The sequence below is a fragment of the Empidonax traillii genome, unplaced genomic scaffold (assembly GCF_003031625.1).
Source record: "Empidonax traillii isolate 1590-97213 ecotype Southwest subspecies unplaced genomic scaffold, ASM303162v1 scaffold50:size1795014, whole genome shotgun sequence".
Classification (NCBI taxonomy): Eukaryota; Metazoa; Chordata; class Aves; order Passeriformes; family Tyrannidae; genus Empidonax; species Empidonax traillii.
In genome coordinates this window covers 382,031-401,194 of record NW_020955243.1, presented here as the reverse complement: position 1 = coordinate 401,194, position 19,164 = coordinate 382,031, and the positions used below count along the sequence as shown (strand labels likewise).

Here is a 19,164-nt window from a genome sequence, read left to right as displayed (position 1 = left end):
TACCAGGAACACTCTTGCATTAGTGAGATCTGCTGGGCTGTGACAGGGTCTCCTCTGGAAACACATTTCATCTGGATCTCTACTGGGAGTGCTGGGATTCCTGACACAAAAATGCATGTTCATGTGCTGCTTCGAGTGACAGCACTGATGCACTCGTGAAGCACACGCTGAGCTGGGCTAAGAACAGCTAAGGGATAGCAGAAAAACGTGGCTTTTTGCCACCCATCCTGCACTAGGTGTTATGGACAGTCCACCAGGCATCTGCTTAGGCAAAATCTCCAGCTGGAAAAAGGCCATAAGCAGGTAGGCCTGGAGGTAAGGTCATCCTCCCACTGCAGTGCACCCACAGCTCAGTGTTCTCAGGTATGAAATAATAACAAAAATACAAGTAGGTACCAATTTGCCAGATGGCACAAACCTTAAATGAATTAATGAGCAACAGGTCTACAGGACACAGGAAGATTTTATTATATTTTTTGAAGAACCTGGCCTTAGCAGTCTCCCAGGAACAAGAAGAGGGACTAAAATTTCCCCTCTACCTGCTAGTGACAAAAGGGAGGGATGGAGAGACACAACTAAAATTTCCTAGGTCTCTCCAGTTCTTTTATTGACACACAGTACTGCAAGTGACAGAATATAAATGCTCCCAAAGACATATTATAGTTCACAAAGCCTATAATGTCAACAAGGTTCGGGGTATCTGTAATCCAAATAACCAGGAATACTTCAGCATGTCCTTAAAGAGCACTGAGTTCATGGCAACTGACCTCACTACAAAATCCCTGGGAAATTTTGGCTTAGAAATACATGCAGGCACTACACAATTGCTGCTCTGTTGAAGTTAAACGTGTCAGCTACTCATTTAATAAAAACAATAATTTTAAAAAGACACGAAACAAAGCAGAACTCAATTAGTCCAGATAAGGGATCAAAGACATGATCTGTGTTAGAGAAGTTTTTAAGATACAGGAGAGTAAAATGATGTTAACACTGTGTTTGCTGTCCAGCATCATCATCACGAAATTCCTTGACTCCCTGCAGAGAACTAAGAAGAAAAGCACATGGGAAAACAGCAGGAGCTGAAAGCACCAAGCTGTGAGGGGAAAAAAAGAACAAACTCTCTAAGATCCAAACCAGTTATGGTTGCAAATTATCATCCTGACCGTAGTTAAGGAATTTATTAAGGATTGGGAAAAAAATGCAACTGAAGGCATAAACAGACTCACAGAAAGATGTACATTCTTATCTTTCCAGAAAGCGAGAATATGGAAGAATAATCAAAACAAAACTATCTGCAACAAAAAACTGCACCCTGTAAGTCACACAGTTGTTTGGTATCTGAAAGAGCTTGACAAAAACTCTGGTGCTGGGGCAGGAATTCAGTGCAGCTTTCTTAGCACTTGTACCTGGCCTTGTCTAGATACCATCCAAGTTTGTAACATGATTTCTAAGCCTTTCCTGCAGCTCTGCTAAAGAAACACAGCAGGCTGTGACTCAGGAGAGAGAATTCCAAAACCAGTGAGTTGAAGTGACTGGCAGCATTCTTGGACATCAGTGCAAAATTACTTATAAAAATTTACAGCTGCAGACTGGTGCCTACAATCTGACATTGAGAAACCCAGACTTTGCAACTCCACCTGCAGGTTTCAGACCCAGCATGGCAGCTCTCAGGTATAGAAAGCCCATTCCCAAGCCATGGATGGGTGGGGCTCTGGAAGATTCTGATCTCTGGGTGTGTGACAGATACAAATGGTGTGTGCAGGCCCTGTGACAGGCTGCTCCCTGGGTAACTGATGAGCTGCTGTCCCGGGGAGCAGAGCCCATGTATTTAGCGAATGACAGACCTGCGATGTTGATCGAATCCATGGGAATAGCAAAGAAAAGCAAATACAGGCTCTGCGCTAAATGCCCATGATGGATAGATTTGTCTTGCTACTCTCATTCCAATGTATTCATTCAAACTACACATGTAATTCAAAATTTTCCTTGAATTTATTCTTGTTTACAGGAGCTCCGAAGGACTGTGCTTCCAAGTGTTTGCAAATGACAGAGTACTACGCTCTGCTCCAGGGAAGGATTTGAGTCCATATCCTGAATTAAGTCTCTAGCACGCTCTTGCTGGCTGCAATAAATAAAGGGAAGGCTTTGATTTGCCTATGTGACAGTGTAAATCAAAGCAAGTAGAGGGAACAAAGCCCCAACCACGTGGCACATATGAAATGAGAAGAGGAGGGGTGGAGAAGGTGGTTCTGCTTCTTCCACAAAGCTTTGGCCAAAATCTAATTGGCTTTGAAAGAGCAAAAAGCTCAAACCTCCCACTTGGATCAACCTCGGACACATCACCTTTGTGTTCCACAAACAGTGTGCAAATCCACACATTTTACTGACAAAATTAATCACAATACTAGGGTTTTTAAAAAATGTTTATACTAAAGAAGAGAGTTTTGCAAGTTTTAAGTTTCCTAGGTGACTAGTTTGGGGTCTTTGAGGCCCTCCTGTGAGGATGACAGCTACAGATATAGACTCTCTTTTTTTCTTTTTTACTCTTTCCTTTCTACAAATCACACACAGCTTTATGAGGAACCTTTGCACCAGAAGCTCTGAAGCCTCGGGAAGCCTGTGCAGGCTGCATTTTGCCAAGGATTTTGGCACTGATTTTTCTTTTTGTATTCTCTGTGTAGGCCATTTTTGTAGAAGCAAAAAAACCCTAATTAAATTGTCTCAGTATGGACAGTTTCTTTGTTGCATTTTTCCTACTCCCTATTCACTGGATCAGCCTGATGGGCTGGAGTAGATGTAAAAACATGACCTCACTGAGTTCAAGGAGGTAGTGCAGTCCAAACCTGTCAACACTAACCCAGGAATGTTCTATTCCATATTATTCAGTACTATTTTAAAATATGTAGGATTTCCTATGCTAGGAAATCAACAAAGATACAGAGTAGCTGTGTCTCATTGAAAACATGGACTCATTCCTCTCTGCTTCCAAGACTCGTCTCAGAATTTGGATCTGCACAAGCCAACCTGCCCATCAGTCTCTGTGACCTGGCAAAGGTCATCCTCTTGGTGGAGGAGCTTTCTGACCCTCTAAAGATGGGGAATCAAATTCACTAAAGCGGCTTCAACGCAAGCCTTTCATCCCTGACCTCCAGGCTGGATTCCTGCAACTCATTAGGCTGTTACAGTAGAAGGTGCTAATGGATGGCACATTAAGGGTCACTGATGTATCAGCACCCGAGGTGAAAGTCTCTGCAGAAAGAGTTCAAGATGCCAGGCATCACCTGCAGCCGCTGCCCCACACCGTGGGTTAAGCCACTTCAGCTCACTTGGGCTCTCAGTTGTCAAAGCTTTTCTTATTATTTGGAAACAGAGGCAGGAAGCTATCTGGATTTATCCCTGCAGCTTTCACAAGCAACCAAGTTTAACGTAGAAAAGCAGGGAATAAGAAAAAAGGTTATGTAGGAAAGCCTTAGAGGAAGACAGAGGTCACAAAGCAGCTCTGTGTAGTGTTAGAGAGGAAGAGCTGTGGATTGGACAGGATTGCACATGTGTGTTTTGTTCCAGGAAGGGAAATTGTATACACATCTATAAAAACGACACTAAGTCTAAATGACTACAAGGAACATTTTTTTTTTTTAGACATGAAAACTTGTTAATCATTATAGCAAAGGGTCTGTACACAGGCAACATTGTACGTGGCAAAAATGTCTTATTAGTGGACTAAAATGAAGCAAAACTGCTACAGATTTTTAGAGGGTTTTTTTTCATTTAAAATAACTATGGTTTCATTATGGCATCTTGGTGTGACCCCTCTGACCATCAGCTGCCACACGCCTTCATAGCCAGGCCTGACTGCTGCTGGCAGTGAGTTCCAGCCTGATCCCACATCAATGGCAACAGAAGGAAAAGTGTAAAACCCCAAAATCTGTTATTGTTCAGGAAACTGATCTGTGTCTCAGGTATCAACACAACCTTCTGAACATTTCTCTCTGCTAATGTTGTGCTCGTTTTATTTGCTGTCCTTTTTATCCCCATCAAATTCAAGGTCCTCCTTCTTCAAGTCCTGGATGGATCAGCCCGTGATAGCCACTAAGAAACATCCTCCACGATGTGATGCCTCTTGACATGAATGTCCCACAGGCACTATGGAACATCAAAATGATAAAACCCAAAGGCCAAAGCTAAGACATGGAGGTTTCTCCAGGGAGAGCCTGATAGATTGGGACCTGCTCTCAGAGAAAATTAAGAAGTCCATAGGTCTCAGTGGCTTCCACAGCCATATGGAAGTCACTTCTGTGGATCCTCAGTCCTGCAATGCTGACAACAAAAATAAGAGAGGTCAGCATGTCAGAACTAAGTTACTATTAAAAGTAGTTTGACAAAAGTGACCAAATAGCCACAAGGAATTGAAACTGGGGCATATTTAAATTCTACACCTCGAGACAGCCACGAGAAGTTCTCTGATTTCACACAGGGGCATGTGTGATATATGCTGTGTTAGCTATGCCCACAAGGGAGCCCCTGGTGGTCTAGTGGTTAAGGACGCGGCGCTGTCACCGCCAAGGCCCGGGTTCGATTCCCGGTCGGGGCCACTCCCCGGGCAGATGGAGCTCGTTAGCCCTGTAAGGCAATCCATCTACGTCCTGAGGACCTCGCTGCCACCGTCCAAGCTCGCTTGACCCCGGCAGATGAACCTCAGGATTAAAGGGTGGGCTCAGTTCCGCGCACACTGTGTCTCACCTAAAAAATCCAATGCGTAGGCTGGAAGGTGTAAAGACCTTCCCCGGTTCTTCGTTCGTGAAGACTGGCCATTATATGCCCACAAACACCTCCAGTCACTGAAGCTGCAGCCAAGGCAGAAAGGAGCTGTAAGAGGTGTAGGGGTAGGAGAGGATGCAGGACCAGCAGCACCACCAGCAGTCACTACTGAACACAGGACAGCAGCCTCAGTACAGCCCCAGGACACACTTCAGCTGGAATACAGGAACGTGCCAAAGGTCACAACCCCCCACACCATCCAAAACTGTGTCCATCACTATTCACAACAATAAAGGCATCAGAGAAAGCACCAAAGCCTTCCCCAGACTTAGACCCAAGTTCTGGCTTAAAGGTTTCTATGTGACCAAATTGTGCCACCCTGCGTCACATCCTAAATGAGTGTGCACGTGAGGAATACCTGACATCTGTGATCCTGACACACATCAGCAGCACTGTGCAGTTACTTCATCTAGGTTCAAAAATAATACACATCATTTGGGGACCAGCTAGCTTCCTTGCTACCAAATCAACATAATTAATTTAACCACTATCATTACAGCTGAACTTTCCAGCCCAGTCAAATGAAATAAGTCAATTTCTCCTGTGTACTTTTTTTGGATGTTTTCCTTCCTCTGTGGCTAATTATTGAACATTTTTTTTCCTAAGCCCTAATTCCTGCCTCCTTCCTGCTGACTGCAGATAAAATGTCATCTGTGCAGGAGCTCATAATCAGCTGATTCTGACATGCAGAGGATAAAGCACAAAAGGCAGAATATTGTTTTAAGGAGGGAGAGATCCAGACCTAACTACTGGGACTTTTGCCAGGCGTTTCAATGGGAACAGAAGAGAGGCCTCATTGAGACACTGAAAATTAGACCCTGTTGCTTCTCAAGGATTTTGTCTCCTTGTAGCTTCTGGGATGAAAAACAGGTAAAATACAGACCAGCCCAGCCCCATCTGTATGATCACAGTAAGGAGAAGGCTATATAGCTGAGGATAGAGTAAAGGAGAGCACAAAACCCCACCAGACACAGAGCCAGTTGAGGTTCTCAGCACTTTGAGGATCATCTGCCATTTTGTTAAAGTGCTTAAGGAAGACATAGAAACCTTCTCTAGGCTCAGAATTTGCTATTCATATACCTGACAGTCACTGAAATCCTACAGACATATGTTCAGCTCCTCCAAATACCAACCTCAATTACTGCCCTTCACCTTTTAATTCATGAAATACCTCACATGGAATGGGGGGAGAGAGAGAACACCAAGCACTGAGATCACAAAACCAGATCAGAGTTGTCTCATTTTGCTCCCTCCTGAACAAGCAGGGCTGGCTGATCTCTTCCCCTCTTCATTTTTCTAAAAATGGAACTCTAGAGAAGAGAATAAGAACAGCCTATCCTAATAAGTTCATTTTCCCCTCACCTCAGACACATCTCCATCCTGATACATCCTTGAACTTATTCTCTCACATCTATTTTACAGAAGAGAAACCTCCACACTAAAAATCTATGTGCCCATTGCAAGATGGCACAGGGAATTGAAATCTGGAGTCTCCATTCCATAGCTCGGAACTCCACCTCTAGTCCACTCTCACATTACACAGTGGAACAGGCTCTCCCACCCCAGGATGGTTGTCACAGTGCCCAAATTCACCAGCAGGCCTTGATGCCCTGGTCAGCATCGGCAGGGCCTCTGCACAGGTACCCACCAGCCAGGGCTTTGTTTCAGCTCAGCCCCAGGCCTTGGTGAGCTTTGCTGGAGCCCTGGCCCTGCTGATCCTGACACACTGGCTGGGCCTCCCGCTCTGAACCAGATCTGTCTCCTGGAATTTGACCAGTCAGTACTGTGGTCACCTCAGCTCCTGGCTCACTATCCCTCATGCAGAAGCCTCACTCTGGCTGAGAGGTTGTGGAGGAAGAAAAAAAAAAACAGGCCCAAGACATCAGAAACACCGGTGGAAACACATCTCTTATCTCCTCAGAGCACAGCTCCTGCCTTAATCATTAGACAGAGAGAAGGATGTTATCAGCACCAAAATAAAATGTTCTGTCTTCATTTGTTACGCTGCAGTTGGAGGAAAGCAGACCAGACTTGCAACAGGGGCTCAAAACTGGCTACTGCAAGTGTAAATCCAAGGGTACAGAGTTAATTTTTGCATGTACAGTTTTTCACTCAGTCACTCCTTTCTGATCGTTTCTGCTAAACGAAAGTAAGGCTTGTCAGATAACTTCACAGAAAGCTGCTGTCTGATACCTGGATAAAGAAGTGAAAGCCTTCAGCTGAACCACAAGAGATTCACTGGCTCACAGGGATGAGGTTTCGAGTTTACTCCAGGGAAGAGTCACTGCCGTTAACACCGAGAGGGAAAATAGCCCGAATAATTTACTGAATCCGGGCTGAAAAGGCAGGTGTGGAATCCATGGGTTTGAGGCCCGGCTCGGGCAGCCCAGCTGCCACCTGGTGACTGAAAAGACACACTGCGTTATTACCGCAGCATTTACTACTTCATTACCTATTCCAGATACGCATGGAATAAATCTGACAGCATATCCCAGGAAGGAGCAAGGAGCTCTGATTCGCCAGAGTCGAAATATACAATATAGGTCAATGTTGATAGAAGGGAAAAAAGAGATAAATTTAAATAACTTAAGTCTTAGATTGCAGAGTCATCAGAGGGGAAACAGCTGGGTTGGGGCAGCAGTCACCTAAATTTGGGTACTATTCTGTACACACTGACCTGACAAAACAAAACCAAGTTCAATACCCAAATGAAAAAACATTCTTTAACATCTCGGGGGAAATATTTTGACAATTGGGTTAAATACCCAAATGTATTTCTAGAAAAGAGGCGGCAAAGCAGTTAAGAAGTACCACTTTTCCAGCAGATTTTTGCATCTGTTGTGGCCTCTTGGGTTCATCTCAGCCACCATTTGAGAAGATCAAAAGCGGTATTTGAAGCTGAGAAGAACCTTCAAGGAAACTGGCACAAGAACTTCAGAGCTCCCTCTTATCAAGTCTTCAGTAGTTTCTGTTGCTTATGCATGGATCATGTCACACCCTTTTTTCTCACTGACTTGAAGCTGAAATGTTGGTTTGCTCACCCAACTTCTGTGGCACCTGGTGAATTTTCTACATTGGATTGTGTAGGGAGGGCATGATAAGAACCTAAGAAAAACTGGAGAGCAGTGGCCATGACATCATGGGAGAACAGGCTGTACTATTTTGATGGAACTCGCTTTGAGAAAGTCTTTGTACCTGCCACTACAAACAACAGACTGAATGGCCACAAGGCTGTCCACAAAATGTACTGTCCCAGTACAGTTCTAACACTTATTTTTCCCATGAAAATCTACATGGGACTGAAAGCTGCAGGAAGAAGTTTGCAGGTCACAGCAGGTCCTACAGCACATGCTACAAGCAAAATTTTTACTTCCACTTGCTAAAGGAACTGATGAGCTATCAGAGTTTCTTCACATCTGTGCCTCCACTGACTTCCCACAGCAAGGCAGCAGTAAAATGACCAGATTCCAGGGACCTATTACCTTTCTTTTTGCCTTTTCCCTGCAGTCCCAACTGGAACCACTGTTCTGAACTGCCGTGTGGGGCTGTGTGCTCTGAAAAGGTGACTTTGGTAAAATGATTTGTAAGCCGAATGCTACAAAATCAATTTCTTTGGCAGATATCACCAAAAAGTGCCGTCAGACAACAGTGGTTGTATGAAATTAAGATACAGAAGACAACCACAGAAAATAAAAAGTTGTTCTTCAGACTCCATTTTCACTTCTGTTTTGCTGGTCTACAACAGTATAAAAGACTGTATTAAGGATATTATACAGGTGATTAGGTTACACATCAGATTTCTGTCAACTGTTGTCCCACCAAATGTTGGTCATGGTTGTTAATTAATCCAATATTGTCAGAATCCCATTTTAAAAGGAAATATTATAGTAAGCTGTAACAAAAGGGTTAGGAGCATAATTTTCAGAAGGTGATCGATAACAAACAGAAGGCTGCTTGAAAAATGTTTATGCTTAAAATATAATAACTACTGCACATATCTTTTTCAACTTTTATGCTCTAGTCAATGTATTATGATTGAGTTCTACTGAATTACTTTTTAGTGGATAAATACTGTACACGCTGCAGTGTGATGAGACATCATGTAATGTATACTAATTAAGCCATTATATCTGCAGAGGAGATCGTATCTGAAATATCAAATTAGCGGGAATTAAACATCTCAAAGGATTAATGAAATGTTATGGAGCCATTCACTTCCAGGTCAACAGGTTCAATTTCACCTCAGTTTAATAGTTATAATGAATTTATGTGCTGGAGATAACAATTCTCTGCATCCGTTCATAAATCAGGGCAAGAGCCCCCGGCTCGTACCAGGAGCCTTGAACCAGCACAGCCAGAACAGCAGAGCCAGGAATATCTGCTAGGCCTGTGTTTGGCACATAGCCCCAGGCTCCAGGAGATCAAACAGCACATTTACTGGATGGCTGCAATATGTGTAGGCAGCAGCAGCGACACCAGAGACACTCAGTCAGTTCTCTTTACAGACCTGCCAACAATTGTCAACCCCAGCAATAAAGTTATCACAGGCTCAACATTCCACCCTGTCTCGTCCTCGGCTCAGTTCAGAGCCCATCCTGATCCCTCTCTCAGCAGCCCTCGCTGCTCTCAGCCTGCAGCACAAGGAAAAGGTGGGGTTGGGGGACAGGGAAGGAAGAACTGCAGCCAACTTTTACTGGCTTTTTCTTTAGCTAATGGGACAATAAATACCCAGCAAACCCTGGGGTTGCAATGGAACCATGAATTAGAGACTAAACTTTTTTTAGAGATTAAATAACCACTAAGCTTTTTTTAGAGATTAAATAACCACCACGTCAACAGATTTAGGCATCAGCTCCTTAGTCATGGTAGGCAGTGAGCAAACAACAATGGGTTTAGACCTAAGAGAAGGTAGTTAAGAAATAACCACAACAAGAAAAAAAACCTGTATCTTAGTCAGTCAGGAAAGAGGTACATCCAACCTCTGCAGATACACATAGAATGGAGACAAATTGTTGCAATCACTGACAGCCCATCAGTTCAATTTGCTGTGAGGACTCTTAGACACACATTACAGTGTAAGTAAGCTAAGGAACAGCTCTTTCACAAGGTTTCTTCACTGACTTCTGCCGAGCTCTGCTAAAACTAAAATCTCACTGAGCCTCAGTATCTCCAACAGAACTGTCACAGGGATCACCTCCAGAGGTATTATGGAAAAAATACTATTTATGAGGTGCTTCAAGTAATCTAGAAATGCAAGTTGTTAATATCAGTCCTTCCTGCAGGTGTTTAACCCCCACTCTGCAATAGGGATTGGGAACCTGAAGCAAACACACGCTACACTGTGACAGGAGAGTCTCATGCTGCTGCCTCTACCACCAACCACGCTTTGTGATCATCCTGCTCCCCCGTCAAACACTCCCAACATCTGGAAAACAACAAGGACTTTCAGCAGAGAGAATGTGGATGGCTGTAAAACAGCTTACACAGACTAATACATTGAGAATAGTTTTTCAACCAGGGGTATTGAAATACAAACACCAGGCTGAAAGAAAAGCTGTGGCAGCCTACATAATATATGAAAAAAGCATCAAGCTTGCAGGATTGTTTTCTCTTAGTGACTACAAACAGAATTCAAGAACAAAGAGCATTCTAACAGCTGTTTGCTTTGCTTTCCTGGCAACTCAGGTATTTCAAGTATAAAAAAAAAAAAAAAAAAAAGAAAAAAAAAAAAAAAAAAAAAAAAAAAAAAAAAAAAAAAAAAAAAAAAAAAAAAAAAACAAACCAACAAAAAAAGAGAAAACATGACAAACCAGAAGTTATAAGGAGCCATTTTTATTGCAAGTCTGCCTTGAATGCACATTCCCTGCTTACAAAACCTCTCAACACTCCACTACAGCAAATGCACGAAGAGACTGAGTGAAATTTGTACCATATATTTACTCTTTCAGCAGGAAGCTGGAAAGTACAGCAGCAAGTACTGCAGGTGGAAATGCAGATGAATTTTTCCTGGTCTTTCTTACCTTCTTTCACTTTAGCCACTATTCTCCCTCTTCTATGACACGTGACTTTCAAGTGCTGAGCCCCTTCAACAGCACTTCTAGATCTACTTGTCCTGTGACATCCTAAGTTACACAACTGTAATGAAAAGTTTCTACAGATCATCAGAAACCTGCAACCATAGCATTTTCCTAAGGGATGTATTTTGAAAGTATAATTATTATGATTAAATCTGATAATAGAGTTTATATATTAACATATTACATAATTATTTATGCATACAGCTTAAAATTATTATTTAAGAGTGTAATTTCTACCATGACTTCCCAAACCTTTGGAAAACAATATTTTCATAAATTTTCTGTTCAAGAAAGAAAATAATTTAGCAATAGAGGCAGATGCAATAAAATATTCAGTGAGAATTTTAAATAAAAGTGCCCTCCAAGAGGCAGACAAATTTAAGGCATTTTCTGTGTTGGACACAAGAAAAGCAGGAAGAATAAATCTCTTCAAAAGCACTTGAGAAAGTATTAAGAGAAATTCAGAATGTAAAGTAAAACTTGAAATTTTCAACATCCCCTATTGGATTTAAAGTTATACATTAAAAACCATTTCAACTGTATTTAAAACTAGAGTGTTCTAGTTTAGAGGCCTAACTTGGGGGTGTGTGTGTTTGCAAGGAGAGAAATACCACTGTAATTAGTGGTACTAGACCACTCTAATTCGAAAAAGTACATAATCCCTTTGTCAGCCTGGTATAAGCAAATACTCTTCCCTTGGAACCTTTGCTCTCACATCACCATGATCAGGGTTACAAGACTATCTACTTCCAGTTTTTTAAGATCTCTCTCTGCATCTCAAGCATTCCACTGCTGTACTTCAGTCACTTAAAGCAGAGAGCAGAAGTATGAAATTTGTGTAGTTTCATACTTCATCTTGATTGCTGTAAAACTCCAGTATGTTCTCCTCACTCCTAACAGACATGAGCATCCAGCTGCATGTCAAGCAGCAGCCCTGGATAACAAAACAAGCTCTGACACTGGAGCGAGAGAGAGGCAGCAGCGTTGGGGTTTTGGTGCTGCAGGATAAACTCTGAGGTCCACAGGGAAATCTAAATGGTGTATTTTTCTGTTTACCTTCAGGTGACAATGTCCAAATGCTGCAACACATCACTGAACGTCTGCTACAAAAACTCCTGTCACGAAGAATAAAAATGGATGGCTGAATAATGGTCAGGCTGGACCTTCTGCCTCCTGCCAGCAGTGCTGAGCAGAGATTTAAAACCAGCTTGTAAGCAATATGCAGCCAATCTAAACCTATATAATCAGCCCTAGAATCATCAACATTACAGAGACATCAACTTACCTCTGAAGAGAGATAAGGGAGCTGCTGGTGTTTCTCAGAGGACCCAGCTACATTGACTGAAGTCAGAGAAAGAATTACTTGTTTCAAAATCAGTTCTCCCAACTATATTCACTGATAGCACTGAACAGGGTTTGGTGGTTTTTTTCCTTTTTAAAAGCTTGCATTCTGATTTAATTGAAGAAATATGATAAACTCTTCCCTTCTCCATATAGAAAAAGAATGTTTCAAAATAGGATACGGTGGAGAATATTTCTAATGTTTCCTTCATGTAAGACCCTACCATATATGAACGAGATTTTTGTTTTGATCCAAGTAAGTAATACATCTTAAGAACTGGAGGAACAGGATTTCCCTTTTTTATTTTCATTCACTGCCACCTTCCCACAAGATGGACATTTCAGTATTTTCACCAACTGCAAAGCAAAGACAAGTCAAACCTGTGCAAACAGAGAGGGCCACACTGGGTTACGGTGGCCCATCCTGAAAGGCAGAGCTTTACCTCTACTGTGCATGTTGGTCTCCAGGGCATAAAAAGTGTGGCTTCAGGGGGACTGGGGAAGGAGGGATGCTTAACATTACATATGCCAGTTTCCTGAAGTCACCTTTTACAAGGTACAGCTGCAAAAGCTATGCAGCCAAAAAATCTTATATTTGTCTACTACATAATATATTCTACATCAGCAATCATTTCTATCCAAATGGATACATCCAAATCAAATGTTGTTGCAGCAAAACTGCTCTTTGATGAGGCACCCTGATCATTTAAAAAATGACAACAGCCATCCTTGTAAAGTATCCTAGTGCTACAAACTGTGGTTCTTTCGGTGCTTCTTTCAAAAGAAAGACTCCCCTGAAAATTATTTAACTTCCTTTTTTTTTTTTTTTTTTTAAACTGAACTTCGTGCAACCCTTTCAGGTTACTTTGAAAAAAAATGTTGAATCAATCCACATTCCAAAATGCCTCAGAAAGAAGAAAAATCCCAGCAGGAAATCCACCTAATTAAGTGGGGGTGTATCTAGCCCACAGCTATTATCACTTCTCAGCTTAATATTGTTAAACAGCCTGTATGTGGAGCAGGCAGTGAGCTCTCCTCATTATTTCTCAGATGAAGCTGAGTAGATCTAACCCAAATTATGGCAAGATAAACCAGGCAACTTAAGTGATGAAAATTGTACTTTTCCCTCTGCTTTAGGGACACTTCTGGCTCATCTGTCCTCTGATCAAGGTGAGCCTGATAAAGCTGAAAATTACACTGTGTCACTGGATTGGATGAGATAATCTTTCCCCTGAGAAGTGATTTATTTTAGTAACTCTTAATGAATAAGAAACTTTCTGCTCCAACACACTGCTCTTCTTGTGTGGGCATGGTTCCTTATTGCTTTGAGTGAGGGATCACATAAAAGGAATGGAGAATCCAAGTGGCTACATCTCCTTTATGGTTCAAAGACAAATTTATGTTTTAAGACAGACCTTCAGGGACCACCAGTTCCATAAAAGGGGAAAGTCATTGTCATTAGTTTGTAGGTTTAACTGCAAAAGTTACTGGCATATCTTCCACTTTTTGAGTGTGAGCAAAGTCTGGTTTGGGTTTTGAGGGATCTTGCTTTGTAGAATTGGGGTGTTCTCGATCTTTAGACGATTCCAGGAGATGTTGCATGTTAAGTCTGAAAATAAGGCGAGGATCTGGTCCAGAAAGGGATGGGCAATTGCAGCTCTCTCTTATTTTAAGAGCCTGTGAACACATAGGAAAACAAATCAAGCTCATTTAAAAAGGAAAAACAAGAAAGGTTTCAGTCAGTGACTTGGCTTTCCTCAAGGTTTGCATTTGCACATAAAGCTCAGTGAGTGTAATGCTGAGCCTGAGTTGTTACTGAACAACTTTGCAACAGAAACCAAGAACTCCTGTGAAGAAATGTAGCAATGTGGTAAAACAATGGGGAAATGAAGAATGAAGAAGGAAATGATTTTCTCACAGTGTCTCCAAGGATGGATACTCTAAAAGGCATACCATAAATAGCTTTCCAACTGTTTTGTGTGATACTTGTGCACATCAGTACCTTTTACCTTACATTCACAGGTAAATTGAACTTCGTGTAACCCTTTCAGGTTACTTTGAAGAAAAATGTTGAATCAATCCATATTCTAAAGTGCCTCAGAAAGAAGAAAAATCCCAGCAGGAAATCCACCTAATTAAGCGAGGGTGTATCTAGCCCACAGCTATTATTGCTTCTCAGCTTAAAAATTTTATATTTATATTCCCATGTAAATGAAAATGACTGCATCAGGAAAAAAAAGGTCTCTGAATTATTTACCTCATCAGGTATGTTCTATTATTGACATATCTACATAGAGATGTTTGACTCAAAAAAGGGTGGAAAAATCTCCAATAACATAATGGACATTTAAGGGTTTGGCACAGAGACAGTTCATCAGTATAGTTAAGGTCCAGTTATAAAAGGGATCTCATCTCTAAGAACCATTTGGATACACAGCTTCCAAGGATTAGGAGAAAATAATGTCTCTGGAATGTAAAAGTTTATCTGAATAAAAAGATTAGTACTAAGAGACCAAACTTTAGGCTCGCTGAGTAAGTGCCATTGCTTCCATTTTACAGGTAAGAAAGCAGAGGCACGAGGGAGCCAAAGAATTCCCCAGAGAGACAAAATTCATTAGCTCAGGCACATTCCCCTCAGATCATTCCCCTGTGTTGTGGGGAACGAAGGTGTGACAAAGGATGATTCTCATGTCTCGAAGGCACTGTGGAGAAATTGGTATCAACCTGTAAAAAGTCAGCTGGTTTAAAGGATCCTGAAGTTGGTGTTCACTGTAGCAAAGCTGAACTGTGAACACACAACAGGCACATGTGGTGTGTGTGGCACACAATGAACTGAGGCAATGCTTGCACACAGCCCTGTATCTTGGCCTCAGTTAACAGCATAAAACCATGGGCAGATTTACATCCTGCTTTGGTTTCAATCCTTTCATGGGAAAACAAGTTCAAATGCACATTTTATTCCACTTCACTTCCTAACCACGGATTCTTGAAAAGCAATGGCCAGACCTGGCCTGAGCTGTATCCAGGTGCATCCTGCCAGGACTCAGGACTGTCAGCAGAAAGAGTGGGTCGAGTCATTCCTTCCAGATGGATTAAAGAGGAGGAGGAAAGTAACAGTTTTCATGGCACTCCTAGAATTGTACTTTAAACAGAGCAGAAATTTTTAATCTGTTTTATATACACCAGCTTTGGCTGAGGTAACAAATCAAATATTCCAGCACAGCCATGCATAAGCATTTGCCCATCATTTTGAAACACTCTGCTGTTCTTTCACAGGAGACACTGGAAACATCTGACTACAGCAGATTTTAAAATAGAAGAGCAGAGCTTCTTAACTCATTTCTTTATACAAGGAGGTTTCAAAACATATTTCTCCCTAACTTTACTACAGTAAACTGATAGAATTTGCTGCAAATGCCTAGAATCAAATATATTTTAAATTTATCAACTGGTTTTGGAAAAAGACACATTCCAGGAAGGTGGAAAGAGTCTCTCCAGCCACTTCTTGTTGAAACGTAACATTTAAATTGCTGGATACACAAGTCTGGATTAGGCATGAAATACTGCTCTTGTCTAACTTTTAAAAAACGTGAATAAAGCTTTCTCAGCTTGTTTCTCTTCAGCATGATCATCTACATAGTCACCAAATGTAACTATACTGTGAACACTCTTCTGCTTCAGTGACCAATTAATTTCTAAACTGACATTTATGACAAACCAAGAGTTTTCCCTTGTTCTCTCCTAGAACATAAGCTGCTGCAAGACTGCATTAATGTCAAGCAGCGTTATTCAAAGCATGTGGAAATGCAAAGATTTAGGCTGCATCCCAGAAAGGACAAACTAATCCTCTTTCAAGCTAATTTGGCAATTTTTTATCTTTGTGTTTTCCTGGCTATACAGTGCCTGGCCTATTTCCATGGCTTCACTTACCTAAAACAGTGAAGTCACAACAGCAAAAGTAAAAAACAGCACTTCAGACTTAACACATTTACATCATTAAGATGTCAGCTACAGGTTGAGGCGCTTAAAACATCATTTCTCCTGAAGGATAAACCAGCCCAACATGGTCAGGTGTCTGCATTTCCAAAATCACTGCTAACTTCAAATCTGGTAATTTAATGCTGCTCAAGTAGATTGGGTTTTGACAGTCTGGGTATCCAGAGTGCAGGTAAAAGCATTCCCAGTGAAGCACATGCATATTGGTACTATAATAAGAACATGTTTTATTGACTGTTTCTACTGAAGAGCTTTCTCAGTAGAGGAGACAGAGTGAGCCAGGGTTAACTAGCTGGAGTCAGCATGAAAATTCACCTGGGAAATGAGAGTATTTTAATGCTGTTCTTTCCAGGTTAACCTTAGGAGCACAGCACTGCTGCTTGGAATAAAGACCCCCTACCTGCTCGCTGGTTCAGGAGATCCCAGATCAAACACCCAAACTATTGCTTGTCAAGTAACACAGGTGAAGCTGCTTCTCTTATCAATACAATCACAGTCACCTCCTGCAATGTGCTGGGAGCAGGGGAGGCACAGGAATGAGGGGTATCTGCCTCATCCTATCACTTTCATGTAAAGCCCACCAGGAGACAAATACACAAATAAGGGATTTTCAGTTCCCAGTATTAATCCCTCACACTGTCTCAGACACCAGGCTACCTGCTGCATCTTGAGCCCTTACAGTATTGATGAAATAGCAGGAAAAAGATGACTAAAAGAATTGATAGACTTCACTTGATAGAGAAGAAAAGCAGCTTATATATAATGCTAATACTTCCAATCTTTCACTCCAGTTGGCACGGAAAGGAAAAATTATGACAAAATATTTAACAACTTTATGGGGAGGACAGAAATGCAAGTCAGTGGTTTTTATTTTTGTTTTCACATTGACAGGGCTTAATTAACATATTCTAGTACTAGAACTGTCTGAAGTAATCTCCATATCACAAGTAAAGGGCAAAGATACCAACCCATTTTTAAAAAGGAAGCAAAATAAATGCATCTTCCATATCCAAAAGGCAGCAGATTGAGCAATAAGCAAAAACTACACACACAAAAAAATAATAGAAGTAACAAACAGCCAGTGTGGATTTGACAAGAACAGGTGTTGCCAAAGTAAATTAATTAAATTTTCTTTGACAAGTTAAGTGACCTAGCAAACAAGACAAGTAGTGGAGTTGATGTATCCCAACTTAGTATTAGTCTCTAAATGATCTCACCATGGCATTTCTACAAGAGTGGGAAAAGTGAGTTACAGGGAATCAAAAATGGACTCTGAGCCAACAACATGATGCCAAAAAAATCAAATGTCACGTCAAGATGAATTTTTGTGTCACAGGAAAGGCTCAGTGGATAACCTTCTGCTTTACTCAGTGTGCTGTTATCCAACAACTTCTCTCTGGCACTACACTTCCATGATTTTTCTCTCCAGAGCACCCTCCCCACTGTTAGAAAAACATTTTAAGATTTCTTTTTCTGAGAATCAAATGCACAGGCTTTCATTGAGTATCTCACCACCTTCCACGCAGGAATTCTAAGAGATTTCAGTTTCCTATTCAAGAGTATACTCTGTTTTCCTGGTTTAAAATCCAAAGCTCTCCCTGAGGGGGAACTGCTTTAAAAACACAGTAAATCTTTTTCATTTGCTTTATTTCATTTCCAGGACAGCACCACTTTGTAACTGCTCATAGCTCTCTATTTACTGATTCCCCAGCTTGGCTGTAGGTTCTAACTTGCTCACAAAACCAGACGCAAGTTCTTCAACAGTCCTTTGATTTGTTCCCTGTCTTTTAATTACCTGAAAAGAGAATCCCCGTGATGCTCCTGCTTTAATTTACATTTCCTAGGACTGTTCAGTCACCTCACTGAGATGTGACATCTCCTTACCTGAAGAAAAACTCTCGCTTTTTATGATCATATTTTATTGTGAACTTGCTTAAAAGTCTGTAGAGAAAGATCAGTGTGGCCTGAGAGGTCCAGAAAATTGTCCCTATTTGTCCCAGCTACAGTAGCTGATCTAATAATAGATACTGTATTGTACTGAGTCTTAAGAAGTACCAGTTTCTTCACAGAGAGATACCAGAGATAAAAAGGCCTTTTTTGAAATCTGGCTTCTCTCCCTGGGCTCTGAATATCTATGGCTATTAATGTGTGGTAAACATACTGCTCTAAAAAGCTTTAAGCATGTGAACAATGGAACAAAAAGGTGCTGATGTTGAACAACAATAATGCCCCGAGATTCCCTTTAAATGCCTGAGGTGCAGCCTCCAGGCAGCAGCTCCCAGATGAAGGGAGTCAATGCCTCAGACAAGAAGCCTCCAACAACACCTCTACACACTTCCTCTCATCTTTATTCCACATTTGTAGTGCCAACCTCACTTACTTAGTCAACTTGTTAAAGACAGGAAGGCTTTTTTCCTCATCCTACTCTGAAGAATGTTTTAGGTAGAAGTCAAACAAAACCATCTCCCCCTCAATTATCTTCTGGAAGAAAACGCTCTTGGAAGTGAGAGTATCTGTAAAGAGATGAAGTTGCTCCACCTGCTAAACTATGACAGAAAGGGCAGAAGTAACAGTTGTACACAGCTGCTCAGTTATTTAACTAATTTGACAGGCCTGGGGTAGAACACAAGAACTAATTATTTCATTACCTCCTTATAAGCCAGTCAGCAACTGTATGAAAGTAAACAATCCTTTATGTTCAATCTACCTAAAACTAAGGCTCCACAACAAGTATCATTTTCCATTCAGCTGCTCCAACATGTTAAAAGTCCATCTAAAAAATCACAACTTGCTTTTGCAAAGTACAGACTCTGTGTATATTAATTTAAAATATTCAGTCTAGCCAGTCTCCAGCCTCCTACCCCTAATGCTGACTTTGATTTATGCCACCATTTAGAATATTTACTGTATTCATCCTCAAAGGATTCATGAA

The 19,164-nt window shown here is 41.3% G+C and overlaps 1 protein-coding gene and 1 long non-coding RNA gene across 3 annotated transcripts in view; both read right to left on the bottom strand.

The window, feature by feature from the left end:
• Window positions 1-11,168: 11,168 nt before the first annotated feature.
• On the bottom strand, window positions 11,169-12,494 carry LOC114055184. The gene is made up of 2 exons (XR_003570676.1): window positions 12,181-12,494; window positions 11,169-12,010 (listed from the first exon to the last, which is right to left on the bottom strand). It is a non-coding gene; the product is annotated as an uncharacterized LOC114055184 (long non-coding RNA).
• A 1,104-nt stretch (window positions 12,495-13,598) lies between these two features.
• The window catches only part of OMA1 (OMA1 zinc metallopeptidase), a 16,235-nt gene continuing 10,669 nt past the window's right edge, over window positions 13,599-19,164 (bottom strand). For both annotated transcript variants that reach the window (XM_027879041.1, XM_027879042.1), the window contains exon 9: window positions 13,599-13,913. In XM_027879041.1, coding sequence (XP_027734842.1) covers window positions 13,695-13,913 — 219 coding nt within the window. In that variant the 3' untranslated portion in view covers window positions 13,599-13,694. The remainder of the gene's footprint in view (window positions 13,914-19,164) is intronic.